Below are 27654 nucleotides of genomic sequence, written 5' to 3'. Positions count from 1 at the left end.
AGAGAAGCACTTGGGCGTACAAGATTTTACTGCAGAAGAGTCACAGGGTGTTTTGAACGACAGTGTCCCGTACTCCCAGTCTGCTGTCCTGGTGCAGGATCAGATAGGACCAAAGTAATGGAATAGTGATTTGGTTTTAATGGTGTACGGTTAGTTGGTAAGGGATTTTTTTCACAAAGTTTAATGAATTCATACCACAGATTAGTAGGCTGATACACAGCCAATACAGTAGGTGGTGGCATGCGCCTTTAACATTTGTTTGCGGACCGCCATAATACCAAAGAAGAAGACAACGTCATCATCCAGCGTCCGTTCAAATCAGCGATAGCGGTACTCTCCCCGAATCTAAAAAGGGAAATATTAATCCCATTACTGTTAAACTAGACAAATAAACCAGTTTGAGATGATAGACATGATTGAGAAGGAGGAATCTATCATTAGCGAGGAAGAAGCGGCTCAGTATGACCGGCAGATCCGATTATGGGGTCTGGATGCACAAAAGAGGTAGCTATTAGCTAACGTTGGCGTCCATTGTCTCTAGGTAGATAACCTATTATTTGTCGGTACTAAATACAAATGCATTACATGTAAAATATGAACTATGCACACACTTCGCCATGATATACAGTATTTACAATGCTTCTCAATGCATTCCTGGGGTGCACAATTTGCTTTGGCCCAGCGCTAACACAGCTGGTTCAACTCTCCAACTAGTTAGCCAGCCAAGACCTTGAATTAGATATGCTCGTACTGGGCTAAAACAAATATGCACTCCCTGATCACACAGCAAGAATGGATTGGAAAACACTGCAAATGTTGATGTTTACATAATTTATTAATCTGCACAAAGCATGCATGTTTTGTCTTGAAGGCTTTCCACCCTATATTGTATGATGGAGCCACATAGCTAATAAAGGTGTTGGTAATCTGCTTCTGTTCCAGGCTACGGGGGTCTCGTGTGCTCCTGGTGGGCCTCAGGGGCCTGGGGGCTGAAGTGGCCAAAAATCTAATCCTGGCTGGAGTGAAGGGGCTGACCCTGCTGGACCACGAACAGGTACACAAAGTGTGGGTGGGTGTAACAGAGTTAGGTCAGAGGTAACCTAAAGTAACAGGTGTAAATAAACATCTGAAACTAGATCCAATACATACTGGTCTTGACGAGAAGGAAAAAAACTGTTTGGGGAGGTTCTCTTCTGCACTGTCCAACCAATCCAGTAAATGTGTAGGAGGAGTTAAGATGGAGTGTCACCTTGTTAACATCCAAAAGTGAAAGTTGGGTGAAAGGCTATTTCCATTCCCCCTGAAAACCGGAACATCCGGTTGTTGGGGACTCTGCAGAGGTTGGGTGAGAGGGAACCTTCCGAAGTAGGCTAATGGTGGGATGAAACACTGAGAAAATTGCAGGAGAATATAAATTAATTTTACAAACCACTAACTATTTCTGCTCTCTTTCTTCTCAGGTGACAGAGGAGTCATGTCGAGCCCAGTTTCTGATTCCAGTGACTGCTCAGGGCCAGAACCGAGCCCAGGCATCCCTGGAGCGTGCCCAGTACCTCAACCCCATGGTGGAGGTGAAGGCAGACACAGACAGGGTGGAGACTAAACCAGACAAATTCTTCCTTCAATTTGAGGCAGTGAGTACAGTAGTGCAGGGCTGGCCTATTGTCAAGATTACTTTGGTTAATTATTTTATGTTACCCTAAATGGCCACTAGATGGTGCTTTTACACCATACGTCTTACTACATGTTGCTCAGGGCAGCAGACCAATGCCAGTAATAGCACCTGTTTTGCACAGATTTTTTTCAGCAATTTTTTTCAGGTAAATTTTCACCCCTTTTTTCTCCCCAATTTCGTGGTATCCAATTGGTAGTAGTTAGAGTCTTGTCTCATCGCTGCAACTCCCGTACGGACTCGGGAGAGGCGATGGTCGAGAGCCATGTGTCCAACCCAGAAGCCAGCCACACCAATGTGTCGGAGGAAACACCGTACACCTGGCGACCGTGTCAGCGTGGTGCCCGCCACAGGAGTCGCTAGTGCGCGATGAGACAAAGATATCCCTGCTGGCCAAACCCTCCCTAACCCGGACGACGCTGGGCCAATTGTGTGCCGCCCCATGGGCCTCCCAGTCGCGGCCGGCTGCGACAGAGCCTGGACTCCAACCCAGAGTCTCTAGTGGCACAGATGCAGTGCCTTAGACCACTGCGTCACTCGGGAGGCCGATTTAAGCTGTTTTTGAATGATGATGAGTTCCATTGCATGTAGTTGCACTTTGTTCACAAAATTAATCTTTCTTTGTAGAACTTAGTGATAAACGCTCCCGAGTGGCGCAGTGATCTAAGGTACTGCATCTTAGTGCCTTTGTTCGATTCCAGGCTGTATGACAACAGGCTGGAATTAGGAGTCCCATAGGGCGGCACACAATTGTCCCAGCGTTGTCCGGGTTAGGGTTTGCCCAGGGGTAGGCCGTCATTGTAAATAAGAATTTGCTCTTAAGTGATTTGCCTAGTTAAATAAAAAATACGTGTTTTTCATTGGCTATCCCTGTTAAGTTCACGATTTTGGCAATTAAGCCCTTCACCTACTTCCCCATAGTCAGATGAACTCATGGATACCATTTTTATTTCATCCAATATGAAGGAAGTTCTAGGTAGTTTTGTTAGCCAATGCTAACTAGCGTTAGCGCAGTGACTGGACGTCTATGGTATCTACTCTACTAGCATGCTATTAGTTACCATAGACTTCTAGTCATTGCTCTTACTCTAGTTAGCAACTTCCTTCAAACTGCACTCAGACATACAAATAGTATCCACAAGTTCACTTGACTCTGGGGAAGTAGATAAAGCGATTTATGATGCATGTACATATTATTTATAAATTGACGGAGTAAGGGAATTGACAGTTGCCGGTGGGGGGGAGAACAGAAAAAAATAAAGACACTCGAGCTTGGAGATAAATACGTTTATCTAACTTATGTCTGTACAGCTAACAAGTAGAAACATAGATTTTCTCTGGTGTTTGGTTCCAGACACACTGAAAAGCAAGCTGTCTGATGTGCTCTGCTCTCAAACATATAGTGGTGGGGTTTTGAAGAGACTCCTCATCAGATACTCATGGATTTTCAAAGCGCAAACAAGCCGCTTCCCCAGTCTGTCTGTGGTGGAGAAACGGCGGACGCGTCCCGGGGGGAGTGCTAATGGAAGTTCAGGAGGAGGGGGAGGCGGAGTGGGCTGTGCTGTAGACTGGTAGCTTTTTTTTTTTATCTGCTAGCTATGGATATGTCTTGTCTGTGTGGCTCAGCACTGGGAAACTGGAACTGGTTTAAATTTGCTAGAATGCATGATAAGGGGCTGCTCTTTTTAGTCAGCGTGTTTTGGGATTAATATGTCTGGATTATAGCTTTGATCCCGAGAGAGTTTGTAGGTGTTTTTGTTTTTTTAGAGATCATTTGAGGCAACAATTCACAACAAACAAACTTACTCATTTACTTCACTCAGAACACTGGTATACTCTCCCTATGTACTCATGTACTCTCATTGAGTCTGTCATAACCACTCATTCTCTGCATGTCTTTCACTTCACTTCTCCCTTCACCTCCTACTAGACACATTCTCCGTTAGGTTCCATTGTACAGATAAGCTAAACACCCCCCCCCCCCTTTCCTTGCTTCCTTTTCACTCCCTTGTCTCTCAAACAATCCAGCTCAGTGCCCCTCTTCACAAAGCCCTTGCCGGAGGCCATTGAGAGGAGGTGTCCAAGCTGCACGCCTCCTTCAAAAGGAGGGAGGCTCTGTGGACAGACAGACAGGCTGTCCAGGCTGTTAAAAATCCCTGTCCCTGCCAGTACCAGCACTCCCAGTTCCCTCTGCCAATCCTGTCTAATGAACTGCAGCAGTAGCCCAACATGTCCAGCCAGGGTCTCCCTCAGTGTCTGTCACCACACCAGAGGGCTTGCCTTTTTTCTAGCTGGCAACTAAAGCCAATAGGACTTCTATAATAGTCTGTAAGGCTCTCCCTTCCGCCATAAGACCTTCTTCATATGAAGTTGAGGTGTGTGGTTCAAGGAAGATCTCCGGTCCATTTTTCAGGCATCAAGCACCCAGCTTTGATGATTAGTCTATCAGTCTTCATTAGCTAAGGGCAAAGCAATTAAAAACAACTTCAACCATGCAGTAACATGTCAATCAGCTGCCCTTGGTAAAACGCTGGCGCGTGTCGTGAACTCAATGCTGGCACCTCCCAACGTTGTGGTACTTTGTGTTCTGGGAGGGACCAGCGTGTACATTGCAGGGATGCCACAGACAGATGCCCGTCAGCTGCCAGACAGCCCCTTATCTCTAGCCAAGTGTGGAGTGTGCTGGGTTTGGTCTGGAGGATAAGATGGACCCAGCCCACGGGTCAGCTTTTTAATAAGGCCAATCTTCTGTTCCCCACCCTGTTCAGATAGAACACACTGGCGAAAACAAACTAGTCGATTCTTCGACAGAATAACATATTTTGTTTACTTGAACATGTTTTGTGTCAAAAGGACGGGGTGTCTATTGTAGAAGCTGGTATGTGTGATGTTCAAGGGGGGTAACTAAAGGAGTAGTAAGTATTGCTATGGTTGAATCGATCTAAAAGGTGTGTGTGTGCGCGTAAATCCAGAGTTAGGCCTACTTGTTGTTCAAGTACTTTGTCATCATTCCCTGCAAGGTCTCTTAATGAACATGAACACTACATATACAAAATGTGAGGACACCCCTTCAAATTTTGGGATTCGGCTATTTCAGCCACACCCGTTGCTGACAGGTCTATAAAATCGAGCACACAGATATGCAATCTCCATAGACAAACATTGGCAGTAGATTGGCCTTACTGAAGAGCTCAGTGACTTTCAACGTGGCACCGTCATAGGATGCCACCTTTCCAACAAGTCAGTTCGTCAAAGTTCTGCCATTCTCGAGTTGCCTGGTTAACTGTAAGTGCTGTTATTGTGAAGTGGAAACGTCTAGGAGCAACAACGGCTCAGCCACAAAGTGGTAGGCCACACAAGCTCACAGAATGAGACCGCCGAGTGCTCGGAGTTCCAAACTCCCTCTGGAAGCAACTTCCGCACAAGAACTGTTCGTCGGGAGCTTCATGAAATGGGTTTCCTTGATCGAGCAGCCGCACACAATTCTAAGATCACCATGCGCAATGCCAAGTGTCGGCTGTAGTGGCGTAAAGCTCGTCACCGTTGAACTCTGGAGCAGTGGAAATGCGTTCTCTGGAGTGATAAATCACGCTTCACCATCTGGCAGTCCAGCGGACGAATCTGGATTTGGCGTATGCCGAGAGAACTCTACTTGCCCCAATGCATAGTGCCGACTAAAGTTTGGTGGAGGAGGAATAATGGTCTGGGGCTGTTTTTCATGATGCATGCTAGGCCCCTTAGTTCCAGTGAAGGGAAATCTTAATGCTACAGCATACAATGACATTCTAGATGTTTCTGTGCTTCTAACTTTGTGGCCCTTTCCTGTTTCAGCATGACATTGCCCCCGTGCACAAAGCAAGGTCCACTCAGAAATGGTTTATCGAGATCGGTGTCAATGAACTGGCCTGCACATAGCCCTGACCTCAACCCCATCAAACAGCTTTGGGATGAATTGAAACACAGACTTCGAGCCAAGCCTAATCACCCAACATCAGTGTGCCTGACCTCACTAATGCTCTTGTGGAAGCAAGTCCCCTTCAGCAATGTTCCAACATCTCATAGAAAACCTTCACAGAAGAGTGGAGGTTGTTCAAGCAGCAAAGGGGGGACAAACTCCATATTAATGCCCATGATTTTGGAATGAGATGTTCAATGAGCAGGTGTCCACATACTTTTGATCCTGTGGTGTAGTGAGCACCATGGGACTTGTAGTTTTAGCTGCTCTCTCTGACTTTGTCCTCCCCTCCCTTGTTCCTCTCAGGTGTGTCTGACAGGCTGCTCGAGGGATCTGATGGTGCGCGTGGACCAACTCTGTGCCCAGCACAACATCAAGGTCTTCTGTGGCGATGTCTTTGGTTACCACGGATACATGTTCTCCGACCTTGGCCAGGAGCACAACTATGTTGAGTGAGTGTTGTGTTTGATTGTCAAGTGTCTGTTTAATTTACTTGTCTTGATTGGTCCTCAGTTATGCTCATCTGTCCCTTGTTTTGATGCCCCCGTCCAGGGAGAAGCCCAAAGTAGTCAAGCCCAAAACAGACGAGTCCAATGATGGACCTGAGGCCAAGAAACCAAAGGTTGACCCCAATGAGACCACCATGATCAAAAAGGTGAGAGTTGTATAAAAAATAGCTCAATTAGTGTTTTATCAATGTAATGAATGTTATCCTCCTCCACATCTAATGACGGCATGTTCCTTGCCCTTTGACGCTCTCTCTATCCCAACTGAACAGACTGCCAGCTTCTGCTCCTTGAAAGTGGCTCTGGAAGTGGATTGGACCAATGAGAAGGCCAAGAGCAGCCTGAAGCGCACCCCCGTGGACTACTTCCTGCTACACGGTACCTGTGCCTCAATAATTCCACAAAGCCATTGGATATAAATATCTATTTGATAAAAGAGTGTTGGATGACTAACTGGCTGCCATCGCGTCTTTTCTTTTGTCATAAGAAACAGTGGAGCTATAGATTGATGCCCTCTACACGTGAGCGCCTGCAGCTCCAATGATATCGCCCACCACCTTACCCCCCCTTCCTGTTTTGGTTGTTGTAGCTTTGCACCCTGTTCCTAGTCTGATATGGTCCCTTTATTAGCCTTCAGCTGGCTTCATAGACCATCTTAACATGGCTCTGTTTCCATCACAGGCTCTCCATCGCCAGTCGTGTGTGACTTTAGAACAGAGAGACAAACCGCTAGGCACCACCCACGACACCACACTACCCCCGCAAGGCTGCCAACTCTATCCTGCCCCTGTTGTTTGGCTAATATTAATATAACAGCCGGAAAGGAAAGAAGCTGTTCTTTTGTTTGTTTTTGTGGTTTTCAGAGCTGTTCTACAGCATTTGTGTTTCTATAATTAGGTCTAGACGTTGTGGTATCTCTCGACTGAGCTGTTCTTGAGGAAGTGGAGCTTCCTCTGTTACTGTGTCCCAGGAGTGGGGGGGGGGGGGTTAGCCTACTGTATGAAACCATAACATCTCCAGAGGAATGGAAGGCAGAGCAGGCGTGGGGGGCACAGGACGGTTTTCCCTCAACTTTGATTTAGTTCATGTCATTTGAATGTGTTGTTTTTGCTTCATCCCTGTTTGAATCTGGTCAAGAATGTTCCAGTCTACTCATTTAAGACCATGTTTACTGGTCTACTTTGCACGGATGTCTTTGTATGCTTACATATTGTGTTAGTCCGTGCCAGGTTTTGAGATAATTCTGTGATGTTTAGTTGGTGATGATTCAGGTGATGGTGATTGATGTTGGGTTTTATGTGTGTGCTCACATACGTGTGTACTAGCGAGGTGTCAGTCTGGTGGAAATAGCCGTGGGCGGACTGGGCTCCATGATATGATTGATGGACAGCTAAAAAGAGGATGTTATGACACCTGTTTTAACACTGAGTGGGCGAGGAGAGCTGCTAGCCTTAAAGGGGGTTTAGAGCCTAAAACGTCTCAGTGGCAATGGTACGTCCATCTCTTGTTTATTATTTGCCTTTTAGTAATATTCAGACTCCAAACCACATCCTCCTCATTTTGGCACATCTGCCCACGGTCTCGCACAGGATGGGTGTAGTACTAGTGGTGCATGCTGACAGGACAAGGACAAGAGTCACAGATGTCTGATCACGGCCTTGTCAAACTGATCAAAAACTGCAATTTTTCATGGGATGATCAGTATTTAATTGGAAGTTTGTGTGCACTTTTTTTCTGTGAGTGGAAGTGAAGCTAGCCAGCCAGTGTCATACGAGCAAGTGATAGAATGACAACCCCACTGACATTTCCTTAGTAACATATTCTGTGTTGGGTGGAAAACGTAGCTCGGTATATGTAGCAACTTCTTAACCCATACAATCAGAGCTTCTTCTGTGTCTTCTATGGTTTCCTGCACTTCTCCACCGCTCGCCCTGTGGTTCACACTCTCTCTGCGTTCCTCGCTTCTCTCCCACAGTACTGCTGAAGTTCCGTACAGACAAAGGTCGCGACCCCCACCCAGAAAGCTTTGAGGCGGACGCCACGCTCCTGAGACAGATCCGGGATGATGTCCTGGAGGCCATGGGGCTGAGTAGCGAGCTGCTGCCTCACGACTTTGTCAGGTGACTGGCTCAATTCAATGCATCACTTGACAGCCATTCACATATTTAGTTGGACTCCTATGTATGTAGGGGACTGTTGTTTGTAGGGGACTGTTGTTTGTAGGGGACTGTTGTTTGTAGGGGACTGTTGTTTGTAGGGGACTGTTGTTTGTAGGGGACTGTTGTTTGTAGGGGACTGTTGTTTGTAGGGGACTGTTTGTAGGGGACTGTTGTTTTGTAGGGGACTGTTGTTTATAGGGGACTGTTGTATATGCCTGTGAAGGTAGTTCTTAGATATATCAAAGATAATCTGTGACTGACTGCTCCATTCTGAGCTATTTCAGATTTTCAGAGTTAAGACAATTGTTAATTCATTCTTATGAACTCCAGAGTTTATGTATTTCTGTTTGACAGTCATGTTGTTGTTTTGTGATGTCATCAGCTACTGTTTCTCTGAGATGGCCCCTGTGTGTGCTGTGGTGGGAGGAGTGCTGGGACAGGAGGTTGTCAAGGTTGGTTGTCAAGTTTTTTTTGTTATTTCTTTTGTACATTGACTTCCCATTAGTTGCTGTAACTTTAAATCATTCAGAGGTCGACCGATTATGATTTTTCAGTGCCGATACCGATTATTGGAGGACCATAAAAAGTCGATACCGATTAATCAGACGATTTTAAAATAATTAAATAAATAAAATGTATTTAAAAAATATATATATATATTATATATAATAATAATATTTTTTTAATAATAATAATATTTTTAAATGTATTTATTTATTTGTAATAATGACAATTACAACAATACTGAATGAACACTTTTATTTTAACTTAATATAATACATCAATCAAATCAATTTAGCCTCAAATAAATAATGAAATATGTTCAATTTGGTTTAAATCATTCAAAAACAAAGTGTTGGAGAAGAAAGTAAAAGTGCAATATGTGCCATGTAAAAAAGCTAACGTTTAAGTTCCTTGCTCAGAACATGAGAACATATGAAAGCTGGTTGTTCCTTTTAACAGTCTTCAATATTCCCAGGTAAGAAGTTTTAGGTTGAGGTTATTATAGGAATTATAGGACTATTTTTCTCTATACCATTTGTATTTCATATACCTTTGACTATTGGATGTTCTTATAGGCACTTTAGTATTACCAGTGTAACAGTATAGCTTCCGTCCCTCTCCTCGCCCATTCCTGGGCTCGAACCAGGAACACATCGACAACAGCCACCCTCAAAGTATCGTTACCCATCGCTCCACAAAAGATGCGGCCCTTGCAGCGCAAGGGGATCAACTACTCCAAGTCTCAGAGCGAATGACGTTTGAAACGCTATTAGCGCGCACCCCACTAACTAGCTAGCCATTTCACATCGGTTACACCAGCCTAATCTCGGGAGTTGATAGGCTGTAAGTCATAAACAGCTCAATGCTTGAAGCACAGCGAAGAGCAGCTGGCAAACGCACAAAAGTGCTGTTTGAATGAATGCTTACGAGCCTGCTGCTGCTTACCATCGCTCAGTCAGACTGCTCTATCAAATATCAAATCATAGACTTAATTATAACATAATAACACACAGAAATATGAGCTTTTGGTTATTAATATTGTTCAATCCGGAAACTATCATTTCGCAAAACTTTCAGTGAAATACGGAACCGTTCCATATTTGATCTAACGGGTGGCATCCATCAGTCTAAATATTCCTGTTACATTGCACAACCTTCAATGTTATGTCATAATTATGTACAATTCTGGCAAATTAAATACTTTGTTAGGAATAAATGGACTTCACACAGTTCGCAACGAGCCAGGCGGCCCAAACTGCTGCATATACCTTAACTGCTTGCACGGAACGCAAGAGAAGTGACACAATTTCCCTAGTTATAAGAAATTCATGTTAGCAGGCAATATTAACTAAATATGCAGGTTTAAAAAATATATACTTGTGCATTGATTTTAAGAAAGGCATTGATGTTTATGATTAGGTACACATTGGTGCAACGACAGTGCTTTTTTTGCGAATGCGCTTGTTAAATCATCACCATTTGGCGAAGTAGGCTGTCATTCGATGAGAAATTAACAGGCACAGGCACAATCTCGATTATATGCAACGCAGGACACGCTAGATAAACTAGTAATATCATCAACCATGTGTAGTTAACTAGTGATTATGTTAAGATTGATTGTTTTTTATAAGATAAGTTTAATGCTAGCTAGCAACTTACCTTGGCTTCTTGCTGCCATCGCGTAACAGGTAGTTAGCCTGCAACGCAGGCTCCTCGTGGAGTGCAATGTAAGGCAGGTGGTTAGAGTGTTGGACTAGTAACCGGAAGGTTGCAAAAAAGAATCCCCCAGCTGACAAGGTAAAAATCTGTCGTTATGCCCCTGAACAAGGCAGGTAACCCACCGCTCCGAGGCCGTCATTGAAAATAAGAATGTGTTCTTAACCGACTTGCCTAGATAAATAAAGGTATAAAAAAAATCGTCCACAATCGGTGTCCAAAAATACCGACTGTTATGAAAACTTGAAATCGGCCATTCCGATTAATCGGTCGACCTTTAATTTATACTCTACTGACTATACTGGCTCTGAACTAGTGTGAAAAATCACACACCAGACTGTCTGCACCACATTTACTGTTGTGCAGTTTTCACTGGGGAGAAAGATGGCATGTTATATTTTGGGGAGGCAGAAAGCTAACCACTTGACAGCAGGCCGCTCCACTTGATTCTGGGTTCAATCCAGAAATACCCACTGATATGTTTCAGTCCTGTGGGGCTTTTGGGGAGATGTAGGGGACCAGTGTGTCTCTTCGGTGTGGCTGTTTTGGATATGACCTGGGTATTGGAAAATAAGGGAAGTGTCACAGTCCTACCTGTGTTTGAGAGTTGAGGAAGCCAGGTAACGTCAGTCAGTACAGACAACCCACTCAGCGGGATTATGGCACTGCGCCAGGCTGTCTGATGTAATGATGAAACCGGATGAAACTGCCTGCAACCGGCAGACATCGCACTGGGTGAAGTCAAGTGATCACCGATCACACAGCGGACCCCACGCTCACGCAGTGGAGCGGACACTAGAGTACACCCCATGTATCCCTTGCAGGGAAAGCTGCTGAAGCTCCCACAGCAAAGCTATTGTGGGTGTAGTTTGAGAGATGGTGAGGTAGTGTGTATGTGTGTGGTTGGTATGAACGTCACTGTGTGTTTCTACAGGCTCTTTCCCAGAGAGACGCACCACACAAGAACTTCTTCTTCTTTGACGGTATGAAGGGCAGCGGGGTAGTGGACTACTTTGGCCCAAAGTGATCGACCATACTCCCACCAAAGGAGGGAGAGGTGTGTGCATAGGACATATGCAGTAAAAGTTTTGAGTTGAGTTATTCTTTTTTTTCCAGTCAGACTATTTATCAATGTGTAACCATTCACCTCAGCTGAAAGTTCAAGTGTTTCAATAGGCGAAAAGAATTTGTCATTGTACATATTCTCTTTTTCATACCTAGGCACACAACACCCTTATTAGACGGTTTCTGCAGCCTACGTTTTGGAATTTCATTTTTTGGGGGGCTGTTAAACCATCCATTTGTTTCAAGCACACAGTTTTTACATTTTGTAATAAAAATATTGTGAACCAAATTAGTCTGAGGGGTTATTTGGAAATTCTAAGTAGTGACAGTGTTGGAAAAAGTACTCAATTGTCATGCTTGAGTAAAAGTAAAGATTTCTTTAATAGAAAATGATTCAAGTGAAAATCACCCAGTAAAATACTTCTTGAGTAAAAGTATTTGGTTTTAAATATACTTAAGCTTAAAAAGTCATTTTAATTGCTAAAAAAAAGTGGAAGGAAACGTATAAATCATTCTTGTTTTCTTTTTCTTTTCTTTTTTTACAATTTACGGATAGCCAGAGGCACACTTCAACACTCAGACATAATTTACAAACGAAGCATGTGTTTAGTCCACCAGATCAGAGGAAACGGAGATGACCGAGGATGTTCTCTTGATAAGTGTGTAAATTGGAAAATGTTTCTAACCTACTAAGCATTCAAAATGTAATGAGTACTTTTGGGTGTCAGGGAAAATGTTTGGAGTAAAAAGTGCATTATTTTTCTTTAGGAATGTAGTGAAGTAAAACTTGTAAAAAATATAACTAGAAAAGTGAACTACAGGTATCCCAAAAAACTACTTAAATAGTTCTTTAAAGTATTTTTACATAAGTAGTTTATACCACTGAGTAGTGACATTGAATGACTCAATGGTTGTTGCAGTGGATCATATAGGTTCAAATGAGTGGATATACGACCTGGTGTTAAGTGCATGATGTCATGCCACGTGGGTGAAAGAGCTGATATCAGTGCCCTGCAGCAGCAAAACAAAGGGACTGTTTCAGGTGCTTCCAAGAAATGCCAAGCAGGCCAATAATGAGCAGGGTAGTTTCCTCTTCGGTCACCCAAACAAGGGATCTCTCCCTCCATCATCGGCAGGTGGATGGACCGGTAGAACTGGTCTAGCAGGTACTATAGGTAGGTACATGGAGGGAGTGGCAACCCCCTACACAGAGGGCCCCATGTACATTAGAAGTGGTGAGCTATTGACATTTGACTGACTTCTCATTTACATTTGGTATTTAGCAGACGCTATTATCCAAAGCGACATACAGTAGTAAGTGCATACATTTCGTTTTTTAAATTCTGGTCCCCCGTGGGAATCGAACCCACAACCTCAAGCGCCATGCTCTACCAAATGAGACACACAGGAAATCTCTAGGCATTTTGAAAGTGTATTTTACTTGGCTGTGTAGACGACTATTTTCTGTTTTTTTTATTTTTTTTATGGTGAAACTGTCAATGTAAAGGATGTTTTTTGTTTTTTTTCAGTGTTTTTGTCCTTGACCATGAAACTGCAGAGAACTATCTTCTCAACCTAGAGGGACAAAGCAGCATGATATTCCACATAGTTTGTGTTTGTTTGTGTATCTGTTTGTGACTTATTGAAGGGAGAAAAAGTACCTTGGCACCAAATGTCTTGTTTTTCGACTGCAGAGGGAATTTGTGGAAAGGAAAACAGCCAGAGCCTTGCAATGAAACCCATGACTGATTAAGCCCCATAAGGAGTCACTGCTCTTTTCCTGGGATTAGGAAAAAGCAGGTTTTATTACGGATATGGCTTTAAGCCCATCCTTTTAATTAAAGCACGTCTCTTATCTCCTCTCGCTGACCAACCCACTAATCCCCCCCCTCTCCCACTCACCAAAAAAAGCTACCCCCTCCAGCACTGGTCATTCATTTTGTAAAAACTGAGCAGCAAAGATCCAAGCGGTCGCTCCCGACACCAATCACAATGGGGCCCTCATTCTACCGCTGACGCGGAGAGATTCAATTGGTTCATATATGGCACAGAGTGCAGGTGAGGACCTCTGGCCCAGATGTTATCTGTTGACTCATTGCAACGGGGGTCGGGATCTTATTCATTATAAGTAGGTGTCGTTCTTGTTTTTGAGACAATGTGCAATCCAGGCCATGTTTAGAACCACGAGAACAACAAACAACAAAGCCTTCCTGAAGAGGACATAGCCTACAGTTCAACAATCTCGAAACATTCCCACATAATATCATTAGCAGCCAGCATCAGAGCATTACACACGTACATGTTTTTAAGCTTGCGTTACTGTGTAGTTACTCAAGATGTCTCTGTGTTCGTGTGATCTGTTTTCTGGGAATCCCTGACATGTTCTCCAAATATGTGGTGTTACTGTTTGTCACGCACCTCCAGACCAGCACACTGACCATCACACGCTAGTCACAGTCCCCCATTCATCCACCAACAGGAATCAGGTGACAAACTACAGAGTCATTGGTGTGATAACTTACCAGTATAATAGAGTAGCAGAAACAGTAGACCAGTAAAAGAACATAACCTTAGATTGTTCTTTAATCCAGAGTCATGAGGATAAAGTACTTTTGAACCAACTGAAGTCATTGTATTAACCTTGCGCTGCAAAGACAATCATATTCTGTTATCTTTATTTTAAAGGTCCAATGCAGCCATTTTTATCTCAATATCAAAGCATTTTTGGGTAACAATTAAGTACCTTATTGTAGTTGTATTCACTTAAAATGGTCAAAAAGAAACAAAAATAGCATCTTAGCAAAGAGCAATTTCTCAAGCAAAGGTTTTGTTTGGACTGTCTGGGAGTGGTCTGGCTCAAGAACTAGCTGTTATTCACAGGCAGGTTTGGAACTATTTTTCTTATTGATCTATTAACTCATTTACTGCCTGGTGATGTCACCTGGCAGGCCAAATCTCCCTCGAACCAAGACAGGCAGTCTTTTCAAACAGCTCTTACACTAAAAGGGCTGTATTATAATTGTCACAATTTCAACCTCATAGTGAGAAAAAACACATTTTTGACTGCACTGGGCCTTTAATAAATCTGATAATCTTACAAAAAAATACAAGCCAAAACAAGTAAATAGATTTCATATCTTTATTGTTAATAAGGAAACAAATCTGTACAAAAATTTCATGTAGAAAGTTCAGTAAAAAAAAAAAAGTCAAAAACAGCAAATTTACACTGCATGAAACTGAGAATGAGATTCCCACAAAAAATGTGGTGCTACTTTACAGCAGTGCCGTCCCTCTGTGAGAGAGTACATTGGAGAATGGAACCACAAGAAGTCACATAGTCGCCACAGGAAGTGAACCACGCCACGGCACACACCACAGGATGTCATGAGGCTGTCACAGGAAATGAACAACACGTGCTCCGAACGCTATAGGGGACGCCCAGTTTCCCACAGAAAAAAAGGTGCTTGGTTATTCTCACAGGTTCTTTGCTTAAAGGTGTAATGACATTGCAAAAAGGGGCTCAAAAAAATCTATAACCTGAACTGAAAACAAAGCATCGACTGCAGTAATGTTAAGGCCTTATAAGTGATACAGTATGGCAACACAGAAAATAGGATGATCACAGTTGTATCCATCAGAACGTCTGTTTCAGGTTTACATGGCAAGTTGGGACTGTGTTAACCTCTTGGGTTCAAGGTTAAACTGCTGGCTACAGTGAAGGCTCAGTTTCTCCCACTTGACATGCAAATGTTCTCAACTGATTTCAACCACTACATTGCTTGTTGTTGTGACCTCTTTCTAGACATTTGGACACATGTTGTTCCTCTTTGTAATGCTTTGAATTGATAGGGACAGTTGTTGGTTCACAAAAAATGGTTGGTGTTTCTTAAAAGCCCTGATTTCCTGGACGCTTTGAGATAAAACGTTGTGTACAAACTGACTATGGAAACTTTTCAATGGAATGCCTTGGCAAAGACAAATATCAATGCGCTAACACAGTTGACGGTTCACCCTTTGTGTAACTGGGAATGAACTGACTGGTCAAGTTCTTCCAGTCTATTGTCAGATATTTATCTTTAAGCTTATTCCATCCTCATTTTATGGGTTCTTGGCTTTCAGATAGATTTAGAATTCATTTTTTATTAGGAATGAAAAGAAAAAAAAACTTATTTCACACAGAAAAAGTAAATACAAATTGTATTTTTGAAAACGAAACAAAATGCTACAAAACGTGTTTAACGTCAAAATAAACAAAGGTCTTCAGTTTCTTCTCCCAAACTACAATACATGTATTATACAATTGAGGGGCAATTTGATTATCATTTAGTAATCTTTAGTAATCATGAAAAGATAAACATCCAAGTCATGTTTTAACCAGAAATACCATCTCAAATCCACTGGATTTAAATACACTAACTGCTTCCAACTGTTGATCCAAAGACAAAAACAACTGCACACGTGGCAGATTTCAAACACAAACAGAGAACTTACAATTTAAGTACGTTTAAAGCTAATTGAATCTCATCCAATGATAACAGGTCTTCACGATGGCTTGTTACTGGCTCCTCCTATCCACCTCCAAACCAAACCACCATCTCCCAAAACAAATATATACAAACAATTTAACACTGGTAATAATAGTGGGATTGTCCGACAGTGTTACAGCTCAACTCAGAGCCTCCAATAGAAGTGATGGTCTGGTAACTGGCTCATATAGTGTTCAGTGTGTGTGTGTGTGTGTGTCAACCACTGCTCCATCCAGGGTCCCACACACCAACCACTGATTGTCCTGGTGATGGGAGCGATAGAAAGGCACAGAGAGGTCAATGAAATGTATTCAGATTTGAAGGGAAGAGTAGCATACATATCAATTTATATACACCACTACACTCTTAGGAAAAAAAGGTGCTATCTAGAACCTAAAAGGGTTCTTCGGCTGTGCCCATAGGAGAACCAAAAAGGGTTCTCCTATGGGGACAGCCGGATAACCCTTTTGGAACCGTTTTTACTAAGAGTGTACTGGCTCTGTTTACCAAGTCAAGTTGGTCCTGTCTGAAACTATAGGCCGACCTCTACAGCAGAACCCATATAGTATATCGCTATAACTTATCCCAGCAGTAAGCTTGGCTCATCCAGCGATATAAACTGATTCGTATTAACCATAGTGTGACTTACAGGGGATTCTACACAGGCCCCTCAGTACCCGCATCAAGCCATGCTGTCGAGCAGTTGAATTGCTCATTCTACTGTACCATGACCTTAGGTAAAGCCCTCACGTCGCCACCACACCACACATCAGTGTGCTTCACAGTTTACAAGAAAGGACAGGAACACACACAAGCCCACACGGTCTGGGAGACCAACCTGGGTCAGAATGCTTCATCAGGAGAGAGATTGAAAAAAATATATATATATATATACATATATATATATATACACAAGATGTACAAAAGAGACTAAACAAAAGGGGTTCATCCGATCCAGCGGACTGAGTCCATTCTGAAGCAGTCTGTGATTGGTCCAGTAGGGAGCTCCGGCGTGTCCAATCCCTAGGGTCAGTCTATCTCAGTCGGTACAGAATGCTGAGGGTATCCGAGAGGAAGTTGAGGACTCCTAGACATAGGCCTCTCCAGTCCTGCCGTTGGGGGATGCCACCCTGAGAGAGAGCGAGAGAGAGAGAGAGAGAGAGAGAGAGGGGATATTAGTCCTCAGCCCCAAAATAATTGTGGCCTTTCAGTCTTGACGCTTGTTCAAATGATCATTTGTGGACAAAGTGACCTTGGCAAACCATGGATATAATGAAGAGTCTGACTCTGAGACAGTAAATAAGGGATAGAGGTTACATTGTTGATGATTGCAGTGTAACACCACACGGACATAAGTGACCTAACACTGAATTGACTTAGCTCTCAAGATATATTTAGAATAGCTTGGGTCTTTACAAACATCTGCAATTTCACCAAAAAATGAATTTCGAAATGCCATAGGATAGCATCCACTGTCCCCTGCTTTAAGAGAAAGCCTATATCATAATGATAGGATGTTGTGGCTATGTGCAACCACTATTACACAGTTTATTACTTTCTAGATCCCATACTTTTTAATGGCTTTAATATCCACTTGCTGGAACAGCTGAGATGTTATCGCGTGCGAGTCTATCTGTGTGGGTGTGTCTGTCTGTGTATACGGTGCACCTGGGTGGAGTTAGGCAGTCTGCAAAACAGAGCCAGGAGAGGCGACACATCGCCCGTCAACAGCAGCTTTGAGTCACTCACTAAAAATAACCCTGCTCTTTAGTAGGAGAGAGAGAGGTGAAAAAGAGAAGACGAGAGAGTGTGTGTGAATGTGGGAAAGAGACAGAGAGAAGTAGTGAAAACCAGACACTGACAGACAGTGAAAAGTAATGAAAACCAGACACTGACAGACAGAGAGAAATAATGAAAACCAGACACTGACAGACAGAGATGCTAGCAGAGAGCTTAAAATACACAAAGAAATAGAGAGTTACAGCTCAGACTCAGAGAGAGGGAGGGAGAAAGAGAGGAGAGTTACAGCTCAGACTCAGAGAGAGGGAGGGAGAAAGAGAGGATAGATACAGCTCAGACTCAGAGAGATGGAGGGAGAAAGAGAGGAGAGTTACAGCTCAGACTCAGAGAGAGGGAGGGAGAAAGAGAGGATAGATACAGCTCAGACTCAGAGAGAGGGAGGGAGAAAGAGAGGAGAGATACAGCTCAGACTCAGAGAGAGGGAGGGAGAAAGAGAGGATAGATACAGCTCAGACTCAGAGAGAGGGAGGGAGAAAGAGAGGATAGATACAGGTCAGACTCAGAGAGAGGGAGGGAGAAAGAGAGGAGAGATACAGCTCAGACTCAGAGAGAGAGGGAGAAAGAGAGGATAGATACAGCTCAGACTCAGAGAGATGGAGGGAGAAAGAGAGGATAGATACAGCTCAGACTCAGAGAGAGAGAGAGGGAGAAACAGAGGAGAGTTACAGCTCAGACTCAGAGAGAGGGAGGGAGAAAGAGAGGAGAGTTACAGCTCAGACTCAGAGAGAGGGAGGGAGAAAGAGAGGATAGATACAGCTCAGACTCAGAGAGAGGGAGGGAGAAAGAGAGGAGAGATACAGCTCAGACTCAGAGAGAGAGAGAGGGAGAAAGAGAGGAGAGTTACAGCTCAGACTCAGAGAGAGGGAGGGAGAAAGAGAGGAGAGTTACAGCTCAGACTCAGAGAGAGGGAGGGAGAAAGAGAGGATAGATACAGCTCAGACTCAGAGAGAGGGAGGGAGAAAGAGAGGAGAGATACAGCTCAGACTCAGGGAGAGGGAGGGAGAAAGAGAGGAGAGGTTGAGAGGTGGGGAGAGATAAAAACAGAGTAGAGGAGGACACGGGGTAAGAGAAGATAGAGAACCACTGACCACACAGAGAAAGAGGGGCACAGTAGGAGAGGTCACAACACAAGATACAGGGAAAAAAAGCCCTGAACAAGAGAAACAGTAGAATGGTGGTGAGTGAGTGTGTGTGTGAGTGTTTGTAGTGGACTATGACCCTCACGTGCCTGTGGTTTAGTCACCCCTCCCCAACCCCCACCCCCTCCTAAGCAGGCCTTTTGTTGTTACTTGCGCTAAGGAAGTCCTTTTAGCTAGCCTGCCTGTAAACAACATTTCCCAAAATCCCCTGTCCTTCCACCGTTACCAGACAGCAGGGCAAGAGCCAGTTTAACCAGGGCAAACAAAACATGACCAACCTGATCCACAGACCAAGGGCTTTATTATACTGGAATAAACCTGACAGTTTATTATGTATGTATGTATGTGTGTGTGTGTGTGTGTGTGTGTGTGTGTGTGTGTGTGTGTGTGTGTGTGTGTGTGTGTGTGTGCGTTTGTGTCTACGTCACGCGGAAAGGGAATGTTCGGCTCGGCAGAGGCATGTGAGCGCTGGAGTAGGGTGAGGTCAGCTGTGTTTGTCTGCAGAGGGGGAGGCAGGTTGCCGGGTGCCAGGGGGGGGAGATTACCCTGTGTTTACTCCTGTGGCTGCCTCACTGACTGGCTCCTCACGCGATACAGCCCAGCAGGGGGAGGGGGGGGGGGGGGGGGGGGGGAGGGGCAACTGGAAACTGAACTTCAGTCACAACACTCCCAGCTCATGGATATCAGATTGATCCATTTACACCACTGACACACACAAACCGACTTACACATGCACATTTAAATTGAAAACAACTACACATTTATCAGAACTCACCAAACAATACACCATCTCATAAACAGATCATTGGTGTGGTCATTCGTCCTTACCATTCTCTGGAGGATCGTAGCGTTCAAATCGTCACCGATTCTCTTGAGCTGGTTGGCCACTCTTTCCACCACCTCGTTGTCCAACCGCGGGTCCGCTACTACAGGGGCTCTGTGCTGGGGAGAAGCCTGGGGAGAGCGCTCTCTCTGGGGCAGCAGGTCAGGCAGGGGATCCCTGGCTGTGGTGTCCTGGAGCTCTCTGTCTGGGTCTGGGGAGAAAGAACAACACCCGTGCCATTACTGCCTCTAGCAGACAGCCGGACCTCCATAGCCCACCACGACCATCTCTGAAACACAATATCAACTAGACTATATCAAAGGCAGTGCAGACCAGGCTGAATTAGGTCAAGTTTCGGTAGGAGGCAGATTGTGGATAGTCTGCCGGCACATAAAACACGTCTCCTGTATATTGTTGTTAGTCTAGTAACAAGAATATGATCCAGAACATCCGCTCCGTCACCCCAAAATGCGATCCCCACCCCCCCGTCCTCACTTCTCTGGCTCCATAAGAGTCTTAGGTGTCTAGAAACAAGCATGTCCTCTGGTCTAAACCATATAGACTACAGTCTTAACGGTGGCTAGGCTGCTTAGCAACACAGACCCATTGTTTACTGGGTAAACATGTACCCCCCCCTCCCCTGCCCCCAAAGCACCCCTCTTTTGAAAGTCAAACTAACAATGCAACCCCCCCCCACCCCTGTCAGACTGTTCAGACTAGTCTTGAAGAGTTTTTTAAATCTTGGGGGTTGCCACCGTCAACCCTGTTTTTTCCCCTTCAAAATTAGAATGTAATCTCCTAATCTGCTTAATAAGTCTAGAATACTTGTGTTTGTGTACTACAGTGTTTGTTAGAAGGAGGAGCTCCTGTCTACTCTGTATAGATTCAGAATAGGATAAAGCTTATTTGCATAGAGGTAAAAAAAAAATGCAATTGTATTACCCTCTGATTACTGCAACGCAAACCGACGACACTGAAAGTACTGTGCGCATCACTGCCACTGCCGACCGTCATCGAGAAAATACATTTAAATCAATTCAAGTCAAGTCAAGTTTATTTGTCATATGCACAGTATACACAGGTGTACACAGTACAATGAAATGCTTTAGTGACCTTATACAAACTGTTTCGCTGTGTCAAGATTCGAAGACACTTCAAATTAAGTGGAGGGAAAAAACTCTGTGCATCTTATGAACGGGTTCCGTCCAATTTCCTCCCAAACCCCACTGTGTTTGTTCACAACCCTGACAGAGAGCTCCACAGGAAGCAAGGCTCCTGGCTACAGCGCGATTTGTGTCGCTGTCATTAGTATTTTCTGATCCTTAAGATGCAGGTGACTAGACAGCGAGAGGAGAGAGAGACAGACAGACAGAGAGAGAGAGCGAACAGAGCCTGACAGAGAGCTCCACAGGAAGCAAGGCTCCTGGCAGAAGTGAGATTTGAGTCGCTGTCATGAGTATTTTCTGAGACAGAGAGAGAGAGAGAGAGAGAGAGAGAGAGAGAGAGAGAGAGAGAGAGAGAGAGAGAACAGAGGAACTCTGGCTTGTTGCCAGGGTAACTATAAGATGGTGCTCCCAGAGATGGAATCAAGCCATTGGTGGACAGATTCAGGGGCTAGGCTGGGATAGGGTGGACAGGCTGGGGGGCGGGGTGGGACCAGTCTGCCCGGGGACTGGGGAAGAGGCAGTGAGAGCCAGAGAGCGCAAAGGTAGGAAACACAAGGAAGGGGAGCGGCTGAAAGAGGGATTACAGAGGAAACAGAAATGGTAGAGTAGAGACAGCGGCGCGTCTAATAGAAGGAAACGGGGAGAGAGAGGGTAGGTTATGCCTCTAACCAAGGAGGGGAACAGACTGCTCACTCTATGGGAAGCTGTGAGCAGGAGACAAGTCTCGACATGCCACAGCATTTGACTTACAGGCAGAAAGAGAGAGTACCAGAGAGAGATACTATTCCAAACTATTCCTTTCAGTTGCAAAGCCATGTGCTCAAAATGCTTCCCTCGCCCCCTAATGAGCTCCGTAGCCCAAAGCCTGCAGCCCTAAAATCCTCACATGCACACCAATACAACCCTGAACTCTTCTATGACAAGATTCAGAGAAATAGCCTAATCCACACTTACCATTGCAATAAATTACCGTGACAATACCCCACATACTGTAGCTTGTGTCCGTTAAAACATAGGCTAAACTTTCCACTCCTGTCAATGGACGTGAAGCTCCTATTCCAGATGCAATACTCTGACTGCCTTCGTCCAGGCCCCTCCCCTCATTGGTTTCCATCTCAATTGTTTAGGTTTGTTTACTCTTTCACAAGCATGGACACAGCAGATCAAAGGAAGTGCATAAAACAGCAGCAAATGTGTAACATTCGGTTGAGAGCTTTCTATCTGGGTTCCAAGGGCAAGCTTCTTAGGTCATACTAAAGGCAATCTAGGTAAAGCATCAATAGGTTAAGGCTATATAAGGGAGGATGCTTATAAAGGGCGCATTTTCTGCACTGCTTGTATTTACATCCTAAGGTGATGTACTTGGTGGAAAATTAACAGGTGAGGAACTTCACTTAGATGTACAAGCATCAATGAGTCGTACAAGTACAATAACAATCACATTGAAGTCTATTGCTTCATATGCAAAATGCATCTCTATTTCATCTACTTTCCTTTTCGATCGACTCACACATTCCATCACACAGTTGAGGGGGGAACTTTCCCATCCAATGCCACTGCACTGGCGTGCGAGCATGATGTCCTTTGATGCTAGTATTTCCTCATAGCAGTAAGCTATTCACAGCTACCACTTGTAATCCTATTCTAACATGACCATGGTTTCTGCCTGTGGCTTACCATTTAGGCCTATGCATAAGACCTGTGTATTAGCAGCAACACACACCACATGAAACATCACAGTATCCAGCAACTAGTGGTAATAACCTACCTGTGCTTGCTCTTGTGGGGGTGTCCAGTGGATGGGTACTGGGGGGTGGGGAGGCTTCTCTCTGTGGCTGGGGGGGCAGAGAGCCCTGCCTGGGCTGGGTGTCCATGTTGGGGAGCAGTTGGCAGGACTGGTGGTATGCAGCCTGGAGAGGGTTGTTGCTGCCACCAGGCCAGGTGTCTGGCCGCTGGACCTCCATGCGGCAGCTGTGTTGTCTGCCCCGGCCATGGTGGTCCACTCCACTCTCCGTCTGGGGGCGGGCCATACCAGGTGCAGTCTGTTGATGTTTACAAATGCATAACAAAATTGTAATAGACATTGACTGATTGCCCCTTTTACAAACCGTTGACACCTGGTTACTATGAGCGGTGAATGTCTGTGTGTAAAGGCATTAAGCTGTAAGATAAGGCATCAACATTCTAAATGGTCATTCTAGCCCCAAGGTTTGCCAAAGTATACATTGTCTGGTCTTTTGCCTCCCAACGTAATTAGCGTAGCAGGCAATACACTCCTATGGCAAATGTGTTGTGTACAGCGTTCAGCCAATCAGGTTGCACCTGTCTGTTTTTACCCCTGCTGTACACAATGTCCAGAAGTGGCTAGCCACCCTAGCATGGTAGTGGAAAATTGTGTTTTATTAAGACAGTATACATATTTGGGGGGGGGGGGGGGGGGGGGGGGGGGTTTGGCAGCCCTCATATTAAATGGAGTTGAGGAAACCGACGCCTTTGCAGCCTGATAAGAGTATGTTTATGTTTTCAAACTGGTCACTGGGGACATGAGTGTATTACCAGCTGGGCTGATTGCTGTGACTGGAGGTAATACCAGTGATTTATATATACACTAGATGACTGATAGGGTGCGCTGTAGTAAAGCCACCATGTCTCCATCTTGGCACTCCCACATCATTGTAATAATATATTTTGGAAGATATAGAAATGCATTTATTAATGTCTACATTCATTTTTTTGCCACATGTATTCTATTACATACACCTTAATGCATACTTTAAATTATATTAAGTGGGCTAAATATAAAAACAAAAAAATAAATATATATATTTTTTTCTCGAGATTACTAATGTTACTGACTCTACTACAACAAAAAAGACTTAAATAGATGTACTTTTGTTCTTGATGCATTTAATTGAAATACTGTAGAATTCCATTCATTCCTACGGACTGTGGTGTGTATTCACAGATGCCAAGGGAAGGCAGGCTTCACCCAAAAATGTCCAAAGAAAAAAGATAAAAACATATCTCTGTCTTCATAATTTTCCTTCAATCCGCAAGAGGCTGACTGTATCTCACCAGAGAAAGCATCCGAGCAAGTGAAACAGCGCCCCTCTGTCTCTGTATGTGTTGGCCATCTATCTGATTCTGTCTGGTCATAAAGAGTATGACATTGTTATAGAGCAAACAACGCAATAATCACAACACATAGGTTTTAATAAATTATGGCTTTTTTTCTGACTTGGTTTCACCAGTGATTTTTACTCATGCACCGCTACTGATGGAGGGCCAATATGGCCGACCGGTGTCTTCAAAGCCTCTCAATGACCAATACATAGGATCAGCAAACCAGGGTTTATATACATCATTGGGTATGACACCACGTCAGGAACAACTATGCCCTAGGGGTTTCGGTGCTAGGGTCATTCATAATGCAGCGCTGGAAATTTCTCAGAACCATATATCACGCAACATTTTACATTAAATTGAGTTTAAAGGTATAAGCTTAAAATACCTAGTTCCACAGGAAATATAGGTTGCCTTAGCATATATATATATGGAGGTCCAGCGGCCAGACACCTGGCCTGGTGGCAGCAACAACCCTCTCCAGGCTGCATACCACCAGTCCTTCCAACTGCTCCCCAACATGGACACCCAGCCCAGGCAGGGCTCTCTGCCCCCCCCAGCCACAGAGAGAAGCCTCCCCACCCCCCAGTATCCATCCACTGGACACCCCCACAAGAGCAAGCACAGGTAGGTTATTACTACTAGTTGCTGGATACTGTGATGTTTCATGTAGTGTGTGTTGCTGCTAATACACAGTTCTTAGGCATAGGCCTAAATGGTAAGCCACTGAGGCAGAAACCATGGTCATGTTAGAATAGGATTACAAGTGGTAGCTCTGAATAGCTTACTGCTATGAGGAAATAATAGCATCAAAGGACACCATGCTCGCACGCAAGTGCAGTGGCATTGGATGGGAAAGTTCCCCCCTCAACTGTGTGATGGAATACATATATATATAAATATGTATGTTTTCAAACAGTGACCCAAGGGTGGGCTACCTCTCAAAACATCGTTTTTTTCCCTCCCTCATCGACGGACAGTTGGACCTACCTACCCATGTGCGTTATGTGTCCGCTAGATGGCAGCCGCTACGCCCTCGTGAGCGCGACGGTTGTTTATAAACAAATCCAGCAGCCGATTGACACGCGCTCCTTCACACTACAGCGCGCGCCAAACCCTGTCAGTGGTAACACACACACAAATGTTTGTCCGCTTGTCACTATTGCAACGCTTGATATAATTTTTTGCTCAACTAATACATGTATTTACGTTGCAACACGCAAATCGTATCATTCCTATCCGACTCAAAATACATACAACGTTTCACACGGAAATGATGAAGTATGGGGAAAAAAAACATTGAAGGTGGATTGTGATTGCGCAGGAGAAACAGTTCCACGCAACACGGGTCTGCCTCGGTCTAAACTTGTTGAAATACTGCATGTGACTGTCATGTAATTGAAGATGAAAAAACGCTCAACATGGAATAAAAAATATGTGAATTCCATATCTCTCAGTTGAACGTGGAAATGCATCACTGGGCTTCTGTCATGTGTTATCTTATCTGTTCCTCTCCTCCACACAACCACTAAAGTTCACACATCAAACTCATGACCGCCAAGTGTGTAAAACAAGACACCACAAAGGATTTTGCGAAAGCAGCAACCAACAAGAAGATGCCACTTGAATATCACACCAACACACTTTTTACCTTACAGGAAAACCCCATCCGTACCGCTGACTCCTACCACGTCAATCATTTATTTTCAAAATATTATGAAATAGCCACAGTCATTGCGTCGAAAACTATCTTCTGAAACTACTACGATTACAATGTAGCATGCTAGCTATAATATCCTAATTTGACGTGTCAAGTTATTTTGACAGCTAGCTAAATCCACAGCCGAAGAACCCTTTTAGGTTTTAGTATATTTTTGTCTAAGAGTGTGCTATAGCTAGCTATACATAACAGCTCTATCTTGATACGGTAGCTAACGTTAGCAGCCTGTCAAAAAAATCCGCTGTGCTGTAGCCAAGTCCTGCAGCATCACCAAAACATTTGCTCATTTTTAAGACTTACTTGATGTATCTGATGATTCGTGATTACTGTAAATCTGTCTGTAGTTGAGGCACTGTCGATTGCTTGTTGACATCAGAATATGTGTCCAACAAGCTGTTTGACTCGCGACTTGTCCTTGCGTTAGATGTTGAAGAAAGTCAACTTGTAGTTTGTGACATTCCACGTTTCCCACTACGATTGTCAAAACAGTCAGCACATACAAACCGTCTAGTGTTGTTTTATTCCACGGAAATCGATGCTTATCCAACCCGTTTTCACGGAGCTATGGTCCAAATGTTGATTACAGGGGAGACTGTTTCATAGTCGTATCACTTTGCTTTCACTCCCGCGGTTGCCTGTTTCGCCACGCCCTCTCCACCATGCATGACAACATGTCCTGACATGCACCTCGACTAGAGAAATGCTGCCGCTCTGTTTCAATACCCCGGACAAGACTATAAAGGAAGAAACAAAACACCTTTTTGCCCAACCCTGCCCCCTTCCCGCCCCTTTTGCTTTCCTGTGAGTTTACCACATCTGTTGCAGCTGTTGTGTTAACGGTAAACAAAGTCTGGTTGTATAGTTGCTGGTGCCTCGAGCCTATGGGTGCAAGAATCTGTAATACATTTAGCCTGTTTTATGCATACATTGGATTGTCAACAGCATATCAGTAAATCAGCAGCAGCATCATTATCAATGCATGCCTTTGTCAGACCATCAAATTATTGTTTGTCTCTTTTGGTGTGTTGTGAAGTTGAGATGAGGTATGAGGTATGAGGTATGAACCCTTGTATATGACAAGGGTTCAAAGTGCCTCTGCATTGCATGTTAAAACCCGTTATACATGACATAATAAGTTATAACCTCGCTATAACCATGGGCTGAAAAGTACAATAACACAGAAGCATACATGAACAATTGTGGAGTGGGCCTATTGGACAGTTGGTTGAATGACACTCATAACCTGTCACATTGTTAGGGGAGGTCACCCATTGAACACCTTTTCTTTATCAATTGCATGTTTGTTATTCGAGATTAGATATTTTTATGATCACACATAGGGGAACAGTATACTTGTTTGTTTTACTTACATCATGTTTTTTCTCTCTCAATTCATCTGATTTAAATTTGTATTTTTGTGTGGGGAAAAACTAGGTTTTAGGGGAAGATTTACCCCCAAAATGTATTTTTTCCCATTTCCCATTTGGATAACGGCAATGATGCAATTGAAAATGGTATTTGTAACCTCTTACATTAAAGACACAACATGATGCAAAATGATGACTAGGCCTATGCAGCTAATGCTTTGATGTTTTAAATAAAATCCTTAAATCCCCCCCCCCAAATAAAAGAAAACATGCTCAAATTATAATATGGGATTAGGATATGTTTTGTCAAACACTGAAATCCAGTTATGACAAATCGCCTAATCCGGGGATATTCAACCTGCTTGTTGATACTGGATTAGAGATATTCAATTGTAATCTTTCTGTCATTTACA

At 43.9% G+C, this 27654-nt stretch overlaps 2 protein-coding genes across 3 annotated transcripts; one reads left to right on the top strand and one right to left on the bottom strand.

The window, feature by feature from the left end:
• Positions 1-274: 274 nt before the first annotated feature.
• Positions 275-11866, top strand: sae1 (SUMO1 activating enzyme subunit 1). Of its 2 annotated transcripts, XM_031790624.1 has the most exons (10): positions 275-504; positions 943-1054; positions 1461-1634; positions 5934-6079; positions 6180-6282; positions 6406-6511; positions 8109-8253; positions 8675-8744; positions 11447-11569; positions 11734-11866. In XM_031790624.1, the coding sequence occupies exons 1-9, from the start codon at positions 404-406 to the stop codon at positions 11537-11539; spliced, it is 1050 nt and encodes a 349-aa protein (XP_031646484.1). In that variant the 5' UTR covers positions 275-403; the 3' UTR covers positions 11540-11569; positions 11734-11866. The 2 variants fall into 2 exon arrangements, with proteins under 2 accessions (XP_031646484.1, XP_020358588.1); XM_020502999.1 differs by having other exon boundaries at positions 11447-11866.
• A 2836-nt stretch (positions 11867-14702) lies between these two features.
• Positions 14703-26610, bottom strand: bbc3 (BCL2 binding component 3). The gene is made up of 4 exons (XM_020502998.2): positions 26175-26610; positions 22800-23073; positions 19871-20076; positions 14703-17233 (listed from the first exon to the last, which is right to left on the bottom strand). The coding sequence occupies exons 2-4, from the start codon at positions 23059-23061 to the stop codon at positions 17138-17140; spliced, it is 564 nt and encodes a 187-aa protein (XP_020358587.1). The 5' UTR covers positions 23062-23073; positions 26175-26610; the 3' UTR covers positions 14703-17137.
• Positions 26611-27654: the final 1044 nt, after the last annotated feature.

This window comes from Oncorhynchus kisutch, linkage group LG15 (genome assembly GCF_002021735.2).
Source record: "Oncorhynchus kisutch isolate 150728-3 linkage group LG15, Okis_V2, whole genome shotgun sequence".
Taxonomy (NCBI): domain Eukaryota; kingdom Metazoa; phylum Chordata; class Actinopteri; order Salmoniformes; family Salmonidae; genus Oncorhynchus; species Oncorhynchus kisutch.
Note: the sequence above shows the minus strand (reverse complement) of the source record. Positions and strands in the feature narration are given on the sequence as shown.

Bases quoted from the DNA above. Each gene is read 5' to 3' on its own strand.
- sae1 (XM_031790624.1), top strand. From the start codon at position 404: ATGATAGACATGATTGAGAAGGAGGAATCTATCATTAGCGAGGAAGAA. The intron at 505-942 runs GTAGCTATTAGC...CTTCTGTTCCAG, and splicing joins GGTCTGGATGCACAAAAGAG to GCTACGGGGGTCTCGTGTGC. The intron at 8,745-11,446 runs GTTGGTTGTCAA...GTGTTTCTACAG, and splicing joins TGGGACAGGAGGTTGTCAAG to GCTCTTTCCCAGAGAGACGC.
- bbc3 (XM_020502998.2), bottom strand. From the start codon at position 23,061: ATGGCCCGCCCCCAGACGGAGAGTGGAGTGGACCACCATGGCCGGGGC. The intron at 20,077-22,799 runs GTAGGTTATTAC...CTTTCTCCCCAG, and splicing joins CCCCACAAGAGCAAGCACAG to ACCCAGACAGAGAGCTCCAG. The intron at 17,234-19,870 runs GTAAGGACGAAT...GCTCTCTCTCAG, and splicing joins CTACGATCCTCCAGAGAATG to GGTGGCATCCCCCAACGGCA.